General features: G+C 42.2%; 1 protein-coding gene across 1 annotated transcript; it reads right to left on the bottom strand.

The window, feature by feature from the left end:
• Nucleotides 1-203: 203 nt before the first annotated feature.
• Nucleotides 204-22,187, bottom strand: CNOT10 (CCR4-NOT transcription complex subunit 10). Its single transcript, XM_060180892.1, has 7 exons — nucleotides 22,152-22,187; nucleotides 19,016-19,200; nucleotides 16,080-16,210; nucleotides 14,409-14,444; nucleotides 13,861-13,988; nucleotides 5,361-5,436; nucleotides 204-652 (listed from the first exon to the last, which is right to left on the bottom strand). The coding sequence occupies exons 1-7, from the start codon at nucleotides 22,185-22,187 to the stop codon at nucleotides 501-503; spliced, it is 744 nt and encodes a 247-aa protein (XP_060036875.1). The 3' UTR covers nucleotides 204-500.
• Nucleotides 22,188-22,437: the final 250 nt, after the last annotated feature.

Raw genomic sequence — 22,437 nt, 5'->3', positions numbered from 1 at the left:
ACTAAATCCCATGGCCCAGGAAGTGGTGCAGTGGGTAAAGCACTAGACTCTCAAGCACGAACTCTTGAGTTCGAACCTCCGCACTGCATGTGCCAGAACTGGTTCTCTCTCCTCAACCCCCATAAATATTAAAAAGAACGTTATACTAAGTCCCCAATGCCAAGATACTCTAACAGTTGCAAGAAAAAGTATATACAAGACTGTTCTGATAAGAACATGTTTTAATTACCTATGACATAGTTACATCATATAATGACTCAAAATTAAGTCTTCTAAAGAGTAAAGAAAAAAGGAAGAAAATGAGTTTGTGAATTCTTAATTTTAAGTGAGCTCCTGGCAAAAAAAAAAAAAAGAGGGTTAGAATTGTTTCAAAATTGTGTCTTCGAGACTAGCACCCATCACCATCTGCTTTTTATTCATTTTGCTATGAGTATGATACAACTAAAAGGCTTGCAGATGCTCCCCCAGGACTCAGGTAACAGTTTTCTGAGAGCAAAACATCACTTCCTCTGTACAGTGAAAGCTGGCATCTGGATGGGCTGGATGGGGTGGACGGGCTGGAACACTGGCTTCTTTCTCATCTCGGACAGTGCTTTCACTGTTGGAAGCAGCTGATTTCTTTTGATGATCTGCAAGGCTAGCTGGGTATTACCTATAAAAAAATTTTTCCATTAAAAAAAAAAGGTATATAACAAAATGACCACAAAAAACAACCCATCAGAATCTTACTCACATGGGAGGAAAAAGATGACCTAGATTAGCAGTGATCTACATGCTTTCTTATAAATTAGAACCACGTAATGTTTCCATCCCATCCCCAGAAGTTCTGGGGGCTTCTTCTTATTTTTTTTTTTTCTTTCTTTCTTTCTTTCTTTCTTTCTTTCTTTCTTTCTTTCTTTCTTTCTTTCTTTCTTTCTTTTTTTTCTTTTTGCCTACAGGGTTATTGCTGGGGCTCAGTGCCTGCACTATGAATCCACTCCTCCTGGAGGCTATTTTCCCCCCTTATTGTTTTATCGTTGCTGTGGTTATTATTATTATTGTTATTGATGCTGTTGTTGTTGGATAGGACAGAGAGAAATGGAGAGGGGAGGGGAAGACAGAGGGGGGAGAGGAAGACAGACACCTGCAGATCTGCTTCACCACTTGTGAAGTGACCCCTGCAGGTGGGGAGCCGGGGCTAAAACCGGTATCCTTATGCCGGTCCTTGTGCTTTTGTGCCACCTGCGCTTAACCCGCTACACTACTGCCCGACTCCTGTTACTGGAGCTTTTACTGCTCTGGGATGACTTTCAGACAGAGAGACTGAGAAAGACAGCAAGGAAAAAGACACCACAGCACCAAAACTTCCTCCAGTGCAGTAGGGGTTGGGCTCAGACCTGGGTTGAGTGCATGGTAAAGCAGCACACTATACACTATCCATGTGAGTCACTTTGCTGGTCCTCCCCAGTGATTCTTATTTAACCATTATTTTACTGCTCCACTGTAGCTTATGGCAGTTGGTAGTTGGGATTGAACCTGGCACCTGGAGCCTAAGGCTGAAAGTACTGAATAACCATATACAGTCTCCTCAGCCCCTTGCCTGGTGATTCTAAACTATAGCCAAGATTTAGAACTCGTCTAGAGGCAGAGTAAATGACAGAAGGGATTTAAGATTGTGTAGCAACTCTAATCAGGCCTTTCATGACAGAGGCCAAGGCTTCCGGATGGAGAGGTGGAACAGTGAGTGAATAGTGTTGGACTCTCAAGCATGAGGTCAGCTCTCTGCATTGATACTCTGGTTCATGTTCTTTTTTTTCTCTCTCTCTTTTAGAAGCAATTTAATTTAAAAATGTTTTTATTATTAGAGATTTACTATTGATTCACAAAATTATAAGGTAATAGGTATAATTCCATACTGTTTCTACCACCAGAGTTCTGTCTCCCCCGCTCCTCCACGGGAAACTGCAGTAGTTCTCCCAAGATCACAAGTATGGGTTGCCTATTTCTATAACTATCTATCCATATATAAATAAAAGAAAAAAATATGTATCCACTTTTTCTATGGTCCTTCCTACTCTTCCTTTTTAAAACCTTTTTTTTTTACCAGAGCACTGCTCAGCTCTGGTTTATGGTGGTGGTGGTGGCAGTAAGGAATTGAACCTGGGAGTTTGGAGCCTCAGGCATGAGAGTCTCTTTGCATAACCATCATGCTAAAGGCCCCTATTCTCTGAAGGGCAGTTTAAACTAATAAACAGTTTAAATAAACAGTTTAAACTAATAGTCAGCAAGAGCTTGAGGCAAAAGGCCTAAAGGCCTAAAGCTGCATGCTGTGACAAATGCTGCCGCGCCCTCAGACCATGGAATTTATGATGTGGACACAATGAATACCTACTACTAGCCAGCCGATTACATGACAATACCATGGTAGTCTGGCATTAACTATCATTTGTGTCCCCTTGAAAAGATGCTTTTGATGCTTCTCATTCCATGCTCTGATGTAATGAAGACCTTTTGGTAATAAACACTGTTGGAAGTTTTGGTTGAGGTCACACATAGCTTAGCACAGCCTACTGCGGGTTGGGTTGTGTGTGTCCATCTCCAGAACCCGATTCAACTGGCAAGTCTCTAAAGCTTTATCTCTCAACCCTGAGATGCAAATGGGGTTCAGGCTTCTGTTTTTCCCACAATTCAGCACCATATTCTGACAGTGAAGTATTCAAGGGGGGTGGTTACTGTTAAGATTCTCATGGTTAATACGAAAATAATAGTCAAGTTCAATCCTTACATTATCAAAAACCAGGCCTAAGAAGTGTTCTCTGTGTGTGTGTGTGTGTTTCTCTTTGTCTGTCTCTATTGTTCTCTTTATAATTCTCATTAAAATAAATAAATAGGGGGTCGGGCAGTAGCGCAGCGGTTAGGCGCACATGGACCAAGTGCAAGGACTGGTGTAAGGATCCCCATTTGAGCTCCCAGCTCCCCACCTGCAGGAGAGTCGCTTTACAGGCGGTGAAGCAGGTCTGCAGGTGTCTATCTTTCTCTCCTTCTCTCTGTCTTCCCCTCCCCTCTCCATTTCTCTCTGTCCTATCCAACAATGACGATATCAATAACAATAATAACCACAACAACGATAAAACAACAAGGGCAGAGGGCAGGCAGTGGCACACCTGGTTAAGCGCTCAGTGTGCAAGGACTCAGGTTCAATCCCCTGGTTCCCACCTGCATGGGGGAAGCTTCACAAGTGGTGAAGCAGGGCTGCAGGTGGCTCTCTATCTCTGCCACCTCTCAATTTCTGTTTCTAGCCAATAAAAAACAAACAAACAAAAAAACCAAAAAACAAGGGCAACAAAAGGGAAAAAATAGGGCGGGGGAGACAGCATAATGGTTATGCAGACTCTCATGCCTGAGGCTCCTAAGTCCCAGGTTCAATCCCCCCCGCACCACCATAAGCCTGAGCTGAGCAGTGCTCTGGTGTTTCTCTCTCTGCATCTCTCTCAAAAATAAAATTAATAAAAAAAAAATTAAAAAAGGGGAAAAATAGCCTCCAGGAGCAGTGGATTTGTGGTATACTCATGAGCCCTAGCAATCACCCTGGAGGCAAATAAATAAAATATGCAAGTCTCCAGGTTCATGCTTCTGGTCCCCACCTGCAAGGGGAAAGCTTCACAAGCAATGAACCATTGCTGTAGTTGTTCCTTTCTCTCTCTCTTTCTCTTCCCTCCCTCTCAATTCCACTCTGCTTTATTAAGTAAAATAAAATTAAAAAGAGGACCTGAGTTGAAGCTCCAACCCCTACCTGCAGGGGGAGAAGCTTTCACAAGCAGTGAAGCAGGGCTGCAGGTGTTTCTCCTCTCCTCTCAATTTCTCCCTCTCTATCCAAAGTAAACAAATAACTAAAAATGAATAAAACAAAACAAGGGAGTATTACTTAGAAATTATTACTAGAACATTCCTTCTGATTTGTCCTATTCACAATTTTTTAAAGTTCACTTCACTGAGAAACTATTATTTTTCTTTTTTTTTTTAAAAAAAATATTTATTTTCCCTTTTGTTGCCCTTGTTTTATTGTTGTAGTTATTATTGTTGTTGTTATTGATATCATCGTTGTTAGATAGGACAGAGAGAAATGGAGAGAGGAGGGGAAGACAGAGAGGGGCAGAGAAAGACAGACACCTGCAGACCTGCTTTACCGCTTGTGAAGTGACTCCCCTGCAGGTGGGGAGCCAGGGGCTTGAACCCGGACTCTTACGCCGGTCCTTCCACATGTGCTTAACCTGCTGTGCTCCCTCTTTCTTTCTTTCTTTTTACACTTTTTAATTATTTTTAATATTTATTTATTTTCCCTTTTGTTGCCCTTGTTTTATTGTTGTAGTTATTATTGTTGTTATTGATGTCATTGTTGTTAGATAGGACAGAGAGAAATGGAGAGAGGAGGGGAAGACAGAGAGGGGGAGAGAAAGACAGACACCTGCAGACCTGCTTCACCGCCTGCCTGTGAAGAGACTCCCCTGCAGGTAGGGAGCCGGGGTCTCGAACCGGGGTCCTTACGCTGGTTCTTGCTCTTCGTGCCACATGCGTTTAACCCGCTGGGCTACCGCCCGACTCCCCCCCCCCCTTTTTTAAAAAGATTTCATTTATTTATTTATTTATTTATTGGTGAGGAGAGAGACAGAAAGAACCAGACATCACTCTGGCACATGTGCCGTTGGGGACTGAACTCAAGACCTCATGCTTGAGAGTGCAATGCTTTATCCACTACACCACCTCCTGGATCACTATTCACATTTCTTTTTTTAGTTTATCCCTTTCTTCCAATAATCCATATCCTGGAAGTTGTATATGTTCCTGAGCATGACCTGGCTATTTACGTGTGAGTAAGTAATTTTCAGCAAGAACTGGCTCACTGTAAAATTCAATGACAGCTGTGTTCAAAAAGCTACCATGCACAATTCAAAGCAATGACATTCTGACTCACGTCCTTAATTAGAGGCACTTGATTGCCTATGAAAAAAGTTAACTAGTAAAGATTAATTTTAACTGTCAGGTGCTAAGATATTCTGCATTTTCAAAGTTAGAAGAAAATAAGCTTAACTTTTAAAGAGTAGGAATGTGTAAGACATCCCAAATTCCCTAATTACACTCCCCTCCACCCCCACCTCCCAACACTGCTAAACTATGGCTTCTGGTGGTGCTGGGGATTGAACTGGGAACCTTTAGTGCCACAGGCATGAAGATCTTTCTGCGTAACCACTATGCTAGAGCCAGTCATCCCTAATTGTCAGTGCACTCTTGTTCAGAAGAATTAGCCGGGCAACTTCACTGAAGGCAGAGTTTCAATTATGAAGAGATGCAGCAGACACCAGAGATTGTGGACTCGGACTTACCATTCTGCAGTTCAAGGTAGACTGCCAGTAAAATGGCTTCTGGAGGCACCTCCTTTGGATGGATCATTGAAGCCGCCTTTGCTCAAAAAAGGGAAAATAAATAAATAAATGCCAAATATCAACTGTTATTAACAAGTTAAATATACATACACACTATATATATATCCAGGAACTGAACTCAGGACTTCATGTTTGTGAGTTCAACACTCTATCCACTGTGACACCAACCAGACCATAACAAGCTAACTGTAGAAAAAACAAAACCAGCTGTGCTACCGGTAGCTAGCGCAGTGGGTTAAGCACAGGTGGCGCAAAGTCCAAGGACTGGTATAAGGATCCTGGTTTGAGCCCTCAGTTCCCCACCTGCAGGGGAGGGGGGTTTGCTTCACAAGTTCTCTCCCCCTCGCTGTCTTCTCATCCTCTCCTCTCTCAATTTCTCTCTGTCCTATCCAACAACAAACAGCAGCTATAATAACAATTAACTACTACAACAATGGCAAGAATAGTGGGAAAACTAAGTCTCCAGGAGCAGTGGATTCCTAGTGCAGGCACCGAGCCCCAACAATAACCCTGGAGGCAAAAATTTTTATTTATTTTTATTTAATAAAAATATTTTTTCTAAATTTATTTATTTTCTCTTTTGTTAGCCCCATTTTTTTCTTTTATTGTTGTTGTTATTGATGTTGTCGTTGTTAGGACAGAGAGAAATGGAGAGAGGGGGGAAAGACGGGGGTTTGGGGGGAAGAGATGGATAGACACCTGCAGACCTGCTTCACCATCTGTGAAGCGACTCCCCTGCAGGAGGGGAGCCTGGGGCTTGAACTGGGATTTTTATGCTGGTCCCTGCGCTCTGCGCCATATGCGCTTAACCTGCTGCACTACCGCCTGACTCCCTATTATTTTTTGTGCCTCCGGGGTTATTGCTAGGTCACAGTACCTGCACTACGAATCCACTGCTCCTGGAAGACATTTTCCCCTTTTGTTGTCCTTGTTGTTTATCATTGTTATTATTATTGCTGTCATTGTTGAATAAGACAGAAACGGAGAGTGGAGGGAAGACAGAGAGGGGAAGAGAAAGATAGACATCTGCAGACTTGCTTCACTGTTTGTGAAGCACCCTCCTGCAGGTGGGGAGCAAGGGGCTTGAACTGGGATCCTTATGCCGGTCCTTGTACTTTGCACTATGTGCGCTTATCCCACTGTGCTAGCACTCGGCCCCAAACATTATTTATTTTAAAAAATCATAAAAAAAAGTGGTCAGGGAGGTGGTGCAGTGGATAAGCATTAGATTCGTAAGCAATGAGGTTCTGAGTTCAATCACCGGCAGCACATGTACCAGAGTGATGGATGTCTGGTTCTTTCTCTCTCTCCTATCTTTCTCATAAATAAAATATATTTTTAAAAATCATAAAAAGGTGGTCTGGGAGGTGGAACAATGGATAAAGCATTGGACTCTCAAGCATGAGGTCTTGAGTTCGATCCCCGATAGAACATGTACCTGAGTGATGTCTGGTTCTTTCTCTCTCCTCCATTTCCCATAAATAAATTTTTAAAAAATCATAAAAAGGTGGGGGGGGGGCAGGCAGTGGCAGACCCAGTTGAGTGCACATGTTACTATGAGCAAGGATTCAGGTTCAAGCCCTTGTTCCCCAGCTACAGGGGGAAGCTTCATGAAAATGTTGGCAGGCATCTTCCCCTCTTCTCTTTTTTTCTTTTTTGCCTCCAGGGTTATTGCTGGGGCTTGGTGCCTGCACCATGAATCCACTACTCCTGGAGGCCATTCCCCACCCCCCTTTGTTGCCCTTGTTGTTGTAGCCTTTCTGTGGTTATTATTGTTGCTGTTGATGTCGTTTTTTTCTTTTAATATTTATTTATTTCTTTTTGTTGCCCTTGTTTCATTGTTGTAGTTATTATTGTCGTTGTTACTGATGTCACTGTTGTTGGACAGGACAGAGAGAAATGGACAGAGGAGGAGAAGACAGAGGGGGAGAGAAAGATGGACACCTACAGACCTGCTTCACTGTCTGTGAAGCGACTCCCCTGCAGGTGGGGGGCTGGGGGCTTGAACCTTGATGCCATGTGCACTTAACCCGCTGTGCTACTGCCCGACTCCCTATAGTGGTCTTTCCTTTTTCTTTTACTGCCACCAGAGTTATTGCTGGAACTTGATGCTGCACTACAAATAAACTGCTCCTGGCAGCCATTTATCCTTCCCTCCCTTTCTTTCCCATCTACCCCCACCCGCCCATTTCAATTCTCTATATTCCACATAAGAGTGAAACTATCTGATAGTTGCCCTTCACTTCCTTATTTCACTAAGCATAATCAGTTCCATCTATTTTGTCCCTAATGATGCAATATATATATATTTATTTTATTTTTTTAGAAAGGAGTGTTTTTTTAAAAAAAAATTATTTATTTATTAATGAGAAAGGAGGAGAGAGAGAGAAAGAACCAGACATCACTCTAGTACATGTGCTGCCGGGGTTGAACTCAGAACCTCATGCTTGATAGTTCAGTGCCTTAGCCACTGCGCCACCTTCCGGACCACACAGTATCTTTTTTAATTGCTGAGTAGTAGTCCATTAAGTGTATGTGCCATAACTTCTTTAACCATTATGCTATCTATCCCTACCCTAAATTTTATTTTTTGAATTTGAGATTAATAGTAGTAAGATAGTAAGATTACAATGTATAGTTCCACACCACACCCACTACTAAAGCTCTGAGGTGGAGGGCAGGTGATAGCACACCTGGTTAAGTGTGCAAAGAAGGTGTGCAAGGATGCAGGTTCAAGACCCTGGTCCCCACCTGCAGGGGGAAAGCTTCAGGAATGGTGAAATGGGTACGTAGGTCTCTGTGTCTTTCCCTCACTCTGTATCTCCCCCTCCCAAAGAAAGATAACCACCATAGTTCTCATAAATCTTACAGTTGCTTGCTTCTGGGTTTATTTTTGCAAGCTCATGTATATCATCTCTTTTTTAAAATTATTAAATTATCTTTATTTATTGGATAGAGACAACCAGAAATCAAGAGGTATGGGAAGACAGAGATGGAGAGAAACAGAGACAACTGCAGCACTGCCTTACCACTCACAAAGCTTTCCCCCTGCAGGTGGGGACCACGGGGTTCCAAACCCCGGTCCTGTGCATGGTTAACATGTGCACTCAACCAAGTGAGCCACCACCCAGTCCCTGTACATCATATCTCTAGATTCTGCATGAGTGAAATCATATGTTAGTCATCTTTCATCTCTTAACTTATTTCATTAAGCACAATCACCTCGTTCCATCCATTCTTTCCCAAAGGACACAATATCTGTTTGAATTGCTGAGCAGTACTCATTGAGTATGTCAAAGTGAGCTATTTCACTGGCTCCACAATGAGCATTTAATAAGGGAGGCTTTTTTTTCTCTTGATTTTCATCTAGTTGGTCAAAGTTCTAAGAAGGGAGGTAGACACCTCTGGATCTACACTCGTTATCTGTCCTGGTGTGCCACAGATACAGATAAATTGATATTAAAACTCACAGGATAATGATTATGTAAAATACTTTCCTGACTGAGGCTCTGAGGTTTCAGGTTCAATTCCCAGCACCACCATAAGCAAGAGCTGAGTAGTGCTCTGCTCTCAGGAGTCTCTCTCTCATTAAAATAAACAAATCCAATTACTTTTTTTCTTTATCAGAGCATTGCTCAGCTCTGGCTTATGGTGGTGCAGGGGATTGAACCTGGGACCTTGGAGCCTCAGGCATGACAGTCTGTTTGCATAACCATTATGCTATCTACCCCTATCCAACAAATCCAATTCTTTAAAAAAAATTCACGTGAACTAGGCTGAGGAGATAGTATAATGGCTATGCAAAAAGACTTTCATGTTTAAGATTGAACTGCAAGTTCAATCTCCAGCATCATCATAAGCCAGAGCCGAGCAGTTCTCTGGCAGGGGGGAAAAATCCACATAACCTTTGTTTTCCTAAGTAATAACTTCGCATTGTTAACTGCAAGTTTCCAGTGTCAACAATAAGAATTCAAACTTAGTGGCTCAGGAGGCTGCAACTGAAGCAACTGGACTTTTGAGCATGAGGTCCTGAGGGACCCCACTGGGACTGCATGTGGCAGCATTATGCTCTGGTTCTCTCTTCTCTTTCTTTCTCATAAATAAATACATAAACTCAAACTTAAATGGTAACACAGAAGAAATGGGACAAGCAAGATAGCTCACCTGGACAGTGTACCTGCTTTGGCATACACGTGGCAAGGGAATTACCCAGGCAATGGACAGGCATACGGACAAACATTAGTCCAAATTTACTTACATGTGTGCAAGAATGTTTTGTGAATATTAAGAGAAAGAACAACTCCTCTTGAATGTAAAGTTGATTTAAAAAAATCTTTTTTTTTGGGAGAGGGGTGGTGGCACAGCAGGTTTAGCACAGGTGGCGCAAAGAACAAGGACCAGCTTAAGGATCCTGGTTTGAGCCCCATCTCCCCACCTGCAGGGGAGTCGTTTCACAGACAGTGAAGCAGGTCTGCAGATAGCTATCTTTCTCTCCCCCTTGTCTTCCCCATCTCTTTGTCCTATCCAACAACAATGACATCAACAACAACAGCTACAACAATAAAACAAGGGCTTAACAAAAGGGAATAAATAGTAATTTTTAAAAATCTTTATTTATTGGATAGAGGCATCTAGAAATCAAGAGGGAAGGGGGTGATAGTGAGGGAGCAAGAGAGACACCAGCAGCACTACTTCACCACTTGCAGAGCCTTCTCCTTGCAGTTGGGGACCGGGGGCTCAAACTCAGGTCCTCAAACACAGGCCCTTGCGCACTGTAAGATGTGTGCTCAACCAGGTGTGCTATCACCCGGTCCTCAAATGTAAAGTTTTGGGGTAAGGGAAGCCTGGGTGCATAGCAAATACCTGATAAGCAGAAGGGGAGAGGATAGATATGGCTATGTAGACTGAGGTGTGAAAATGGCAGACACTTCGAGAACCAGAAACTGGCACAAGGTCAGCTCCTGACAGAATCAGAAGAAATGTCAGGCTAGTGGGGCTTCTCATTCAGAGCACCTGCTATCAAGTTCCTTATGGACAAAGTAGGGAGCTTTTTATTCCTGTTACCACATCATCATAACATAAATTCAGAAAATAGTATTTTGTGGCCTGGAAGGTGGTGCAGTAGCTACAGCTCTGGATTTAAAAGCATGAGGTTAGGGGCGGTAGCACAGCGGGTTAAGTGCACATGATGCAAAGCACAAGGACTGATGTAAGGATCCCGGTTAGAGCTCCTGGCTCCCCACTTGCAGGGGGGTCACTTCACAGGTGGTGAAGCAGGTCTGCAGGTGTCTGTCTTTCTCTCCCTATCTGTCATCCCTTCCTCTCTTCATTTCTCTGTCCTATCCAACAACGATAGCAATAACAACAATAATTACCACAACAACAATAAACAAGGGCAACAAAAGGGGAAAAACTAGCCTCTAGGAGCAGTGGATTCGTAGTGCAGGCACCAAGCCCCAGTGATAACCCTGGAGACAAAAAAAAAAAAAAAAATAAAAGCATGAGGTCCCACAACATTGTACTTGCTGGAGTTACGCTCTGGTTCACTCTGTTTCTCATGTTAACAAATAAATAAAATGTTAAAAGAAAAAGATTTTTGTGGTCCAGGTGGTGGCGCAGTGGAGAAAGCATTGAGTTTGATCCCCGGCAGCACATGTACCAGACCAGAGTGATGTATGGTTCTTTGTCTCTCCTCCTATCTTTCTCATTAATAAATAAATATTAAAAAAAAGATTTTAGGGAGTCGGGCGGTAGCAGCAGGTTAAGCGCAGGTGGTGCAAAGCGCAACGACTGGCTTAAGGATCCTGGTTTGAGCCCCCAGCTCCCCACCTGCAGGGGAGTCCCTTCACAAGCGGTGAAGCAGGTCTGCAGGTGTCTATCTTTCTCTCCCCCTTTCCATTTCTCTCTGTCCTATCCAGCAACAACAACATAAATGGCAACAATAATGATAACAAAAGCAACAAAAAGGGAAAAAATGGCCTCCAGGAGCAGTGGATTCATAGTGCAGGCACCGAGCCCCAGCAATAACCCTGGAGGCAAAAAAAAAAAGTTTTTATACTTCTAGGCCTATGCATATGTAAGCAAGATCATTTTTATATCATTTTGTGGTTATTAAAGTCTCCATTTTTCCTTCCAAGTAGCCAGTTATCAGGTTTATTATTCTCTGCGTTGACCAAAGCCTGCAGGTTTTTTTTTTTAAACATGAGAATTCATGATGACAACTTTATTGAGACTTACTGGTATTCTGCTTACTGCCTGTTCAGAATGGTTAATGGTGGGCAGGAAACTTGGAAATGTCTATATTCTCTATACTCCGACTCTTCACGTCATTGTTCTGCCCTCCCAGGCAGAGTGGGCCCCCCAATTAACAAAGGTCCAGTCATTAGATTAACCTAAAAACCAAGGGACCAAAACAAAACCCCCTTTAGGTCCCAAACTAGGTCTGACCCCATCTGTTTCTCCCACCGTGGCAGCCCCCATGGCCACCCACTGTACGAGAACCTGAGCTGTATTGTACACACTGCAGCCTTACATCAGAAGCCCTGCCTGCTGCAGTGTTGGGGACCCATGGCCCCTTCAGAAAGCTTTTTTTAAATCCCTAGTCTTTATGTTGAGAACAGTGAAACAATTTTAACTTTTACCTCTTTAATTCATTCAGCTAACATGTGAATGTGTTTTGCTGGATAGTCTATCACTTAATTTCTCTAACTATGGACCAGAAATGCTGATCAGAAGTTGACTAAACATCACTCAACAACTGCTCCTCCCTGCTGCTGTGAGACGCCGTAGCTGCCAATACCTGACTGTAGGGTCCTTATACCTGGTCTGTGCCTAGCTCAGGGGTTGGCGGGTGACCTAATAAATGCAATCAGAATGTTCTTGAGGGAGCCGGGCAGTGGCACAGTGGGTTAAGCACACATGGTGGAAAGCGCACGGACCGGCATCAGGATCCCGGTTCAAGCCCCTGGCTCCCCACCTGCAGTGGTCACTTCACAGGTGGTGAAGCAGGTCTGCAGGTGTCTATCTTTCTCTCCCCTTGTCTTCCCTTCCCCATCTCTCTCTGTCCTATCCAACAATGACAGCAATTAATAACAATAATAATGATGATAAACAACAAGGGCAACAAAAGGGGAAGAAATTAAAAAATAAGTTAAAAAAAAGAACATAAATGTACTTAAAAAAAGAATGTTCTTGAGATCTGATGAAGCACTTCTTTTTTTTTTAATGTTATTTATTTATTCCCTTTTGTTGCCCTTGTTTTATTGTTGTTATTGTTGTCATTGTTGGATAGGACAGAGAGAAATGGAGAGAGGAGGGAAGACAGAGGGGGAGAGAAAGGCAGACACCTGCAGACTGGCTTCAACACTTGTGAAGTGACTCCCTGCAGGTGGGGAGCCAGGGGCTCAAACCGGGATCCTTATGCCGGTTCTTGTGCTTCACGCCACGTGCACTTAACCTGTTGCGCTACCGCCTGACTCCTGAAGCACTTCTTTAATGGATAACTCAGAGGATTTTGATAGTTATATATCCTTTTATTAGTGCATGGAAATTTACAGACATTTCTTTGGTACTGGTCTTCTGAATCCTGTCTAAGAAAGTGTATTTGTAATTCAACTTAAAACTTTTTTTTTTTAAGTTTCATATTCCTTATGTCCCCCCCAAGACCGTTGCTACTCTTTAAAACCAACCTCAGAGCGAGGGTAGATAGCAAAGACATTCTCATGCCCAAGGCTCCAAAGTTCCAGGTTCCTCTGCACTATCATAAACCAGAGCTGAGCAGTGCCCTGGTTAGAAAAAACAAACAAAACCCAGCCCCAGCTGTACACTACAAAATTAAGTGAATATTGTTGATCTAGCACTGTACTGGCACCAGTTAGTGTTTTCCCCACTGCCAGTATCCTGGCACTAAGTAATATCACTAAGTATTCTCGCCAGGGGTGGGTGTAAGCAAGTTGCAACATTATTTAAGACATAAGATGGCAATGTTCTCCCTGAATTACATTTTTTTAAAAAAAAAATATAGGATTTTGATTTAAATACAATGTCCCACCATAGCCAATATGATTTCTTTTTAAAAAATATTTATTTCCTTTTTGTTGCCTTTGTTTTTATTGTTGTTGTAGTTATTATTGTTGTTGATGTCGTCATTGTTGGATAGGACAGAGAGAAATGGAGAGAGGAGGGGAAGACAGAGAGGAGGAGAGAAAGATAGACACCTGCTGACCTGCTTCACCGCCTGTGAAGAGACTCCCCTGCAGTTGGGGAGCCGGGGGCTTGAAATGGGATCCTTATGCCAGTCCTTGCACTTTGCGCCATGTGCACTTAACCCGCCGTGCTACCGCCCGACTCCTAATTACATGATTTTTATAACTAGTAATAAAATGCAAGCCTTCTTTTGGCTGATTAATGAGAACGGTGGCTCTGCCCTCTCCAACCTCACCTGATGGAGACATTTCCGGGCTTTGTCATATTCACTCCGGAGGCAGTAGGCGCTGCCAAGGTTGAACAGCATCACAGTCCTGGCAGAGTTGACGGAACTGGGGTAGCACTGAGGGGCCCGCTTCCCAGCTGGGGAGAAAGAGCACACACATGTGGTGAAGAGGCAAGGCTAAAGGAGCAACTCAACCACTCTTCCCCCAGTAGCTGCTCAGAAAAAAAAGAAAAAAAAAAGGCAAAGCACAAGTTCTAAAGATGAGAAATAAAGGCCACAGAAGGCTCAAGTCTAAATCTCTGGCATGAGGCTGGGTGGTGGCACACCTGGTTGAGCGCACGTGTTACAATGCACCAAGACCCAGGTTAGACCCCTGGTCCCCACCTTCAGGGGGGAAGCTTTGTGAGTGGTGAAGCAGGGCTGCAAGTGTCTCTCTTCCTCTCTATCTTCCCTTCCTCTCAATTTCTGTCTCTATCCAATAGATAAAGACATTAAAAAAAAAAAAATCTCTGGCATGCATGCCAGGTCATTTAGGTACTGACCAAATTTCTACTTACAAGATTCCATTGCTTCATTTTCTCCTTTGTCTGATCCTACAAAAGCAAGAAAACAAATCTGAGGAGGCAAAACAACAAAGTATATTTTTTAAAGCATAAATTTTATTTTTGAAATGAAGTTGTGTGGTGCCTGACACTGCACTCAGGACTTCATGCAGCCAAGTTCTGTGCCACCTCCCTGGCTCCACTCCTTTTTAAGGAGTGAGTGTTCTAAGTACAGCTAGACACCAGAATGCCATCACTTACCACCCCCAGGTTTGAGAAATAATCATGAAGTAAGTGACTGTCAGTCTCATTTCCTCCAAAACTTAGCTGCCTTTCCCTTCCCTGAGCCAGGGTCTCACTCATGTATGATTTCACCATACTGATCATGGCTGACCTTTTCATTCAGAGAGAAAGAGACAGAGAATGAACACCGGTCTCTCCAGTGCCATGGCACTCCTATGTGATGTTGGAGCTTGAACCTGGGCAGCATACATGATAAAGCATGTAGCCATACTCAGTGAGGCATCTCTCAGCTCTTAATTGTGGTTTAAACTGATTTTTGAGGGTCAGGTGGTGGCGCACCTGGTTGCAGGAGGAGGAGGAAAGCTCCAAAAGCAGTGAAGCAGCACTACAGGTGTGTCTCTTTCTCTCTCCCTCGTTCTTTGCTGCCCTTCTTCTCAGTTTCTCTGTCTCTAGCCAATACACGAAACATTGAAAAAACTGATTTTTTGACTGTAATGTATTTTTACTTCCCCATGGATTACAGAACCACTCTAAGAGAAAAATACTGTGAGGTAGGGGTAGATAGCCTAATGGTTATACAAACAGACCCTCATGCTTGAGGCTCCAAAATCCCATGTTCAGTATTTGAACCAACACTAGCCAGAGCTGAGCAGTGCTCTGATTAAAAAAACAGAGAAAAAGAAACAACACAAGGGCAGGGGTAGATAGCTTAACGGTTATGCAAACAGATTCTTGTGCCTGAGGCTCCAAAGCCCTAGGTGTATTCCTCCGCATCACCATAAGCCAGAACTGAGCAGTGCTTTGGTAAAGAAAAAAAAGAAAGAAAGAAAGAGAGGAAGGAAGGAAGGAAGGAAGGAAGGAAGGAAGGAAGGAAGGAAGGAAGGAAGGGAGGGAGAAAGAAAACAAATAGTATAAGTAAATGACGCAGGGGTGGGGGAGCTTTCAAGTCCTGGTGCCTGATGGTGAAGGAAGTAGGCTGGGGGTGAGTGTTTTGCAGAAAACTGAGAAATGTATCAACATGGGGGGGAGGTGTTAGATAACATAATTGTTATGCAAAGAGACTCTCTTGGCTGAGGCTCAGAAGTCTCTGGTTCAACACCCCCACCCCCAAACCAGAGCTAAGTAGTGCTCTGGTAAAAAAAAAAAGTATATCATTAATCCCACAAATTAAACAAAAAAAAAAAAAAAAAAAAAAAAAAGCTTAACAACAACAAATCAACAAACTCAACAAATCAAATTTCCTTAACATTTTCAGCAGTGAGAATTCAGACCATCTATTATTCTACTGAGCAGACAGTTAAAGTAAGGATGCTCAAAATGTAGGATACCAACTTAGAACTTGCTTTCCTTTACAACTTGCCTGCAAGTTTCTATATATACTGAATTACAATAGGAAGAAAGTGGAAATGGTGACTAGTTTTTATTAAATGTGTCTTCATTAACCTTGGTCTTGCTCATTTGAAGAGATCCCTAAAGAGACATCAGTGACATTTTCTGGGTTCAGGTGAGTAATGGCATCAGATATTCTGTCCAGTGAAATGAGGGCTTCTGCAGCATACAAATGGCCCAAAAACCTAGAATGAAACACAAAGATTTTTTTCTTTTCTTTTGGCTTTTTTAAAAAAAATATTTATTTTCTTTTGTTGCCCTTGTTTTATTGTTGTTGTCATTGTTGGATAGGACAGAGAGAAATGAAGAGAGGAGGGGAAGACAGAGAGGGAGAAAGATAGACACCTGCAGACCTGCTTCACCACCTGTGAAGCAAACCCTCTGCAGGTGGGGAGCTGGGGGCTTGAACTGGGATCCTTAACTGATCCGTGTGCTTTGTGCCACGTGCACTTAACCCACTGCGCTAGCGCCTGACTCCTGAAACACAAAGATTTGAAAGCGAAAATCAGGTCACCAAAAAATTGCCCAAAGTATAAGGGGCTGGGCAGTGACATACCTGATTGAGTGTATATGTTACAATGTTCCAGGACTTGGGTTCAAGCACCCCCCGCCCCCAACGGGCACCACCTATTGAGGGGAAGCTTCTTAAGCACTGCTGAAGCAGGACAGCAGGTGTTTCTATTTCTCGCTCTTCTGCTTCCCTTTTGATTTCTTTCTGAATCTATCCAATAAATAAATTAAAAAAACCCCAAAGTATAAGAAGATTTGGTATGTTTTATACATGTTTAGCTCTTGACTTGAAATATAAATTTATCTTTTTTTTAAAAAGGAAAATGTAAAGGAATAGTTAAAGAATTATTCTTCAAAAGTATGAACTCATAGTTCTAAACACTTATAAAAACCACTAAAAGTGCTGGGGAGACAGCACAAATGGTTATGCAAAAAATTTTTTTTTTTTGCCTCCAGGGTTATCACTGGGGTTCGGTGCCTGCACTACGAATCGTGGAGGCCATTTCCCCCATTTTTTTTGCCCTTGTTGTTGTGCTTGTTGTAGTTGTTATTGTTGTTATAGCTGTTGTTGTTGTTGGATAGGACAGAGAAAAATCGAGAGAGATGGGGAAGACAGAGATGGGGAGAGAAAGACACCTGCAGACCTGCTTCACCCGCTGCGCTACTGCTCGGCCCCTCTCGCTCTTTCTTTTTAAAACATTTTTGTTGTTGTTGTTTGTTTTTAACTGGAGCACTGTTTAGCTCTTGCTTATGATGGTGTGGGGGATTGAACCTGGGACTTGATGGAGCCTCAGGTATGAGAGTCTGTTTGCATAGCCATTATCTATCTATCCTCCAAAACATTTTTTTTTTACTTTATCTTTTAAATTTTTAAAAATATTTATTTATTCATTCTCTTTTGTTGCCCTTGTTGTTTTACTGTTGTAGTTATTATTGTTGTTGTTATTGATTCTATTGTTGTTGGATAGGACAGAGAAATGGAGAGAGGCGGGGAAGACAGAGAGTCGAAGAGACAGACATCTGCAGACCTATGAAGCGACATCTGCCTATGAAGCGACTCCCCTGCAGGTGGGGAGCCGGGGCTCGCATTGGGATCCTACACCCCTTGGGCTTCATGCCACGTGTGCTTAATCCGCTGCCCTACCGCCCGACTCCCTTTATTTTTAATGAGAAAGAGATGATTTAGTGGGAAAGATAGAGAGACAGACCAGAGGACCAGACATAAGAGTCTTTTGCATGAACTATTATGTTATTTCCCAGTCCACCTCTCTATCTGTATCTTTTTCCTGGTCTTCATCTCTGGCATTGCATTTCTCTCTCTCTCAAACAAATAAATTATATATATAACGAGATCACTGCTAGCTCTGGCTTACAGTGGTGCAGGAAATTGAACCTGAGACCTCAGAGCATCAGGCATGAGAACCTCTTTGCATAACCATTATGCTATCTTCTCTGCCCATAAACAAATAAATGTTTTTAAAAAATTAAAGTACTTGTAATTTTAGAGATTTTAAGTATATACTCATAGGACAAATTACGAAAAACTGCCGTAATGATAAAATGCATGTATGTATTCCTTTATTTTTTTGACACAGACAGAAAGCCAGAGAGGCAAAGAGAGTGAAAGAGACCACAGCACCAAAGCTTCCTTCAGTGAGGAGGTGTCCAGACTTGAAACTGGGTTGCATAGATGACAATGCAGCACACTAACCAAGTGAGCTATTTTGGTGGCTCTAAAACTCATGTACTTATGTTATGAAATAGTACTATAGTTTGGAAAATCAATGAAAAGCTCCTACTTGCTAAATCTAAACAAACAAAAACATCCCAGGAGGTGGTACAATGTAAATATAAGGTATAAAGACTCTGAAGCATAAGGTTAAGGTGTTGCTTATGCGAAAGTGTTTCATATACATATATACATATATATTTAAAGTTTTATTTGCCTACTTATATTGCTTCTGTCATAGCAAATTTAAAATGTTGACCAAATTTCTAATTTTGTGGGTCTTTTCTCTAAGAATTCATCGTGTTTGGGTTTAACATGATGACTTGCTTCAGTAATTATGGTCCAGTCAGACTTGGCAGGGGACATGAGAGTACAGCTAATGCTATTTCCATTAATCACCGAGATGGAATAACAACAAAAATTCACCACCACACAGAAGTTAAGAAACTTGGGGGGAGGGAATTTTCAAGGGTCAGGGAGATAGTGCCATGTTGCTAGCAAGCAAGACTTAAATACTCAAAACCCCAAGGGTCTCAAGTTCAGTTTCTGGCACCATTATAGCTCAGAGCTGAGCACTGCACTGGGGTCTCTCATTAAAGTAAGTCCATCTTTAAGAAAAGAGGAAACTTTTAATAATTTACTTTCTTTAGATATTCTACTGGACAAGTAGAAAGAAACCAGTGTGCAGCATAAACTAACTGAAAACTTCCAAGCAAAACACACCAGGGACAGACAGGGAAATCACACTTACTTAAGAGATCCTGACAGCTTGGGCTGCTGAAGAAGTTTATCTGCATGATTCAAAGCCATGAGGTTATCTCCCAAAGCCAGAGCCACGTAAGCACTACAGGCAAGTATGGAACACCTGGAAGACAAAGAGAAGGGTTGAAAACCCGAGTCACAAACTTTATAATGGTTACTGTGACAATCTGCACACTAGAAAAGCAGAGGAGGCCACAACCTTAATGATACGAGTTCGAATGATACGACCTGGGAGGTGGCACAGTTGGTAAAGAGCTGGACCCTTAAATGTGAGGTCCTGAGGTTTGATTGCTGGCGTTATGTGTTGCTGGGACTGAACTCAGGATCCCATACTTGAGGGTCCAACACTTTATCTACTGTGCTACTGCCTGGGCTGCAAGGGAAAATTTCTTTTAACATTGAGGCAGTAAAGTTATAAACGCTGATCTTATTTTGTCTTCTATACATGTGACATTTTGAGTAAGAATCAGTTAGCAAACTAAAAATTCATTTAGAGGTGGGGGAGATAGCATAATGGTTATTAAAAAGACTTTCATCTTGAAGCACTAAAAGTTCCAGGTTCAATCCCTCACACCACCATAAGCAAGAGCTGAACAGTGCGTTGGTAAAAATAAATAACACAGACATTCATTTAATTTCTTGTAAAATATTTTTCTTTTTAAAAAAAATATTTTTATTATATTTATTGGCTAGAGACAGCCAGAAATTGAGAGGAGGGGAAATAGGGAGAGAGAACGAGAGACACCTGCAGCACTGCCTCACCGCTTGTGAAGTTTTCCCCTGCAGGTAGGGGGCCAGGGCTTGAACCCGGGTCCTTGCACATTGTAACATGTGCGTTCGACCAGGTGCGTCACCACCAGGCCCTTAAAGTGTTCTTTTTTGAACGACTTAAGGGGAGTCGCTTCACAGGTGGTGAAGCAGGCCTGCAGGTGTCTATCTCCCCCCCACATCTTCCCCTCCTGTTGGTATGCTTCTACAACCCCTTCTGTTTCATTGGTTTAATCCCCCCTGTGTAACACTGTATTCTATTTACATAACCACTGCTAACTAAGCATCGCCCTGCCTGCAGGGCATTGGTATAATCCCCACTGGTTCACGATGTCTTTTTGCTCCACCCCCTCTCCTAGTCACCCTGATTTCCACCACTGTCTTTTCGCTCCACCCTCTCTACGTCACATCCTGTTTCCGTGCTACTTGGCGAGTGTATATATAAGGACAGGATTGTGATTAGAGAGAGATGACTTAGATTGCCCTGCGTTCTACATGAATAAACAGCTCAGCCATGAGTCCCTGGTCCTCTGTCTCCCGCTGCAAAGCTAGCCCGGCACCCTCCTCTCTCCATTTCTCTCTGTCCTATCCAACAACAATGACATCAATAATAACTACAACAATAAAACAACAAGGACAACAAAAGGGAATAAATAATTAAAAAAAAGAATTTTATTCATGCAGGTACTGTTATTCTATGTTAGTATATAAGAAGAAAAGCATGCTGAATAAATACATATAAAGATAAAATAAAAAATTGTTACATTGACATCGTTAAATTGGACAAAAAAAACTTAAATTTCCATTTGGCAGCTCACTTTAAAGAGGTCTAGCTAAAGACTTGGGCAAGCTAATATATCACTTCCAAGTTAAACAACTGCTTCACAAAACAATCTTAAATAAACCCATGTCAAATTGAAATGGGGTCTGACCACAAATGACCTAACTTAAGACAGAGTTTTGAATTGCGTTTACAGATTAACAACATATATGTATTATCACTAAATGCATTTAAGTAGTAATTTCAGTCTTCTGAAGAATGTAACTATCATATCATCACCAAGTTTTCTAGTACTCTGAAACCCTTCGACTAGAATTGAAGAAAAATCATTACCGCCCGACTCCCGAGAACAAAAATTAAAAAAAAATTATATTTATTTATTTATGTTCCTTTTTTTTTGCCCTTATTTTTTATTGTTGTTGTTGGTGTCATCGTTGTTGGATAGGACAGAGAGAAATGGAGAGAGGAGTGGAAGATAGAGAGGGGGAGAGAAAGATAGACACCTGCAGACCTGCTTCACCGCCTGTGAAGCAACTCCCCTGCAGGAGGGGAGCTGAGGGCTTGGATAGGGATCCTTAGACCAGTCCTTGCGCTTTGTGCCACATGCACTTAACCCACTGCATTACCGCCTGACTCCCGTGATATATGATTTTTTAACAAGAGCACTGCTTAGCTGTGGCTTATTGTGGTGTTTACCTTTGGTGCATCAGGCATGAACATCTTGGCATAACCATGCTATCTCCCTAGTCTAAGACCCATTTTTTTTTATATTGTATTTATTAAAGAGAAAGATAGGAGGAGAGAGAAAAAGAAGCAGACATCACTCTGGTACATGTGCTGCCGGGGACTGAACTCAGGACCTTATGCTTGAGAGTCTGATGCTTTATCCACTGTGCCACCTCCCAGACCACTAAGACCCATTTTCATATGTGACTGTCAAATCCTTGGCTTCTTATATTAAAGCTAGAATAATTTCTCAACAGTTGTTGGTATTTAAGAGGTATTCACTAAAGTCACAGTGATTTTTAACGATTTAAACTATTTTAACGATTTTGATTTACTTCAAGTATTGAGACTAACACTTATTCTGTTGGTAAGCTGCTTGCTGATGAAGCTGACTCTGGATTCCTCAGACAAGGGAGTTATCCTGTGTGCTCTAGGTTGGAGAGTTTGACAAACTCCACCTCAGGCAAGCTTGCTGGGAAAAGCCTGCCCTGGCCTCTCCCGACAGTAGGGGGCTATTACTACTCCAGCCCACTGTCAAGCTCACTTTGGGTCCAGAAATCAGTCATGTAAGATTTTTAGCAGGATTGTTTCCCAGGAAGCCCAAACTATAATTATGTATACAGCAAGGTACAAATCACTTTATTCAACTTTTAACTCCTTTTGAGTAGGACACATTACTAAATCACAACAGAGTAAAATATCCTAATCAAATAATCTTGCTTGCTAATCAAATGAATTTAAAGATTTGGGTGCAAAATCTGGGAGCTGCCATGACCAAGAGTTCTGGGGGTTAAAATCTCTGACCAACAGTAATGCTGCTCTTTTCTCAGCACCTTACAATCTAACCTACCTCACCGGCAGCATCCTCTGATATCCTCTTACTCATTTTTCTCCTCATGTAAAATAGAGTTGTTAGAAAAATCATGACAGGGTAGGGGTAGACAGCATAATGGTTATATAAAGAGACTCTCATGCCTGAGGCTCCATAGTCCTAAGTTCAATTCCCTGCACTGCCATAAACCAGAGCTGAGCAGTGCTCTGGTAAAGAAAAAAGAGAAAGGAAAAAAAAAAAAAAAAAGAGAGAGAGAGAGAAAATAAGAAAAATCATGACACAGTTTTGAATAGGAAACAAGAAA

This window comes from Erinaceus europaeus, chromosome 21 (genome assembly GCF_950295315.1).
Source record: "Erinaceus europaeus chromosome 21, mEriEur2.1, whole genome shotgun sequence".
Taxonomy (NCBI): Eukaryota; Metazoa; Chordata; class Mammalia; order Eulipotyphla; family Erinaceidae; genus Erinaceus; species Erinaceus europaeus.
The sequence above is the reverse complement of the archived record's forward strand: the minus strand, read 5'-3'. Positions and strand labels throughout refer to the sequence as shown.

Excerpts from the sequence above, each read along its gene's own strand:
- CNOT10 (XM_060180892.1), bottom strand. The coding sequence starts at position 22,187 with ATGAGTAAGAGGATATCAGAGGATGCTGCCGGTGAG. Across the intron at positions 19,201-22,151 it reads CAGAGGATGCTGCCGGTGAG|TGTGCAGATTGTCACAGTAA; the intron begins GTAGGTTAGATT and ends CTGCTTTTCTAG. Across the intron at positions 5,437-13,860 it reads CCCGGAAATGTCTCCATCAG|GCGGCTTCAATGATCCATCC; the intron begins GTGAGGTTGGAG and ends TTTTGAGCAAAG.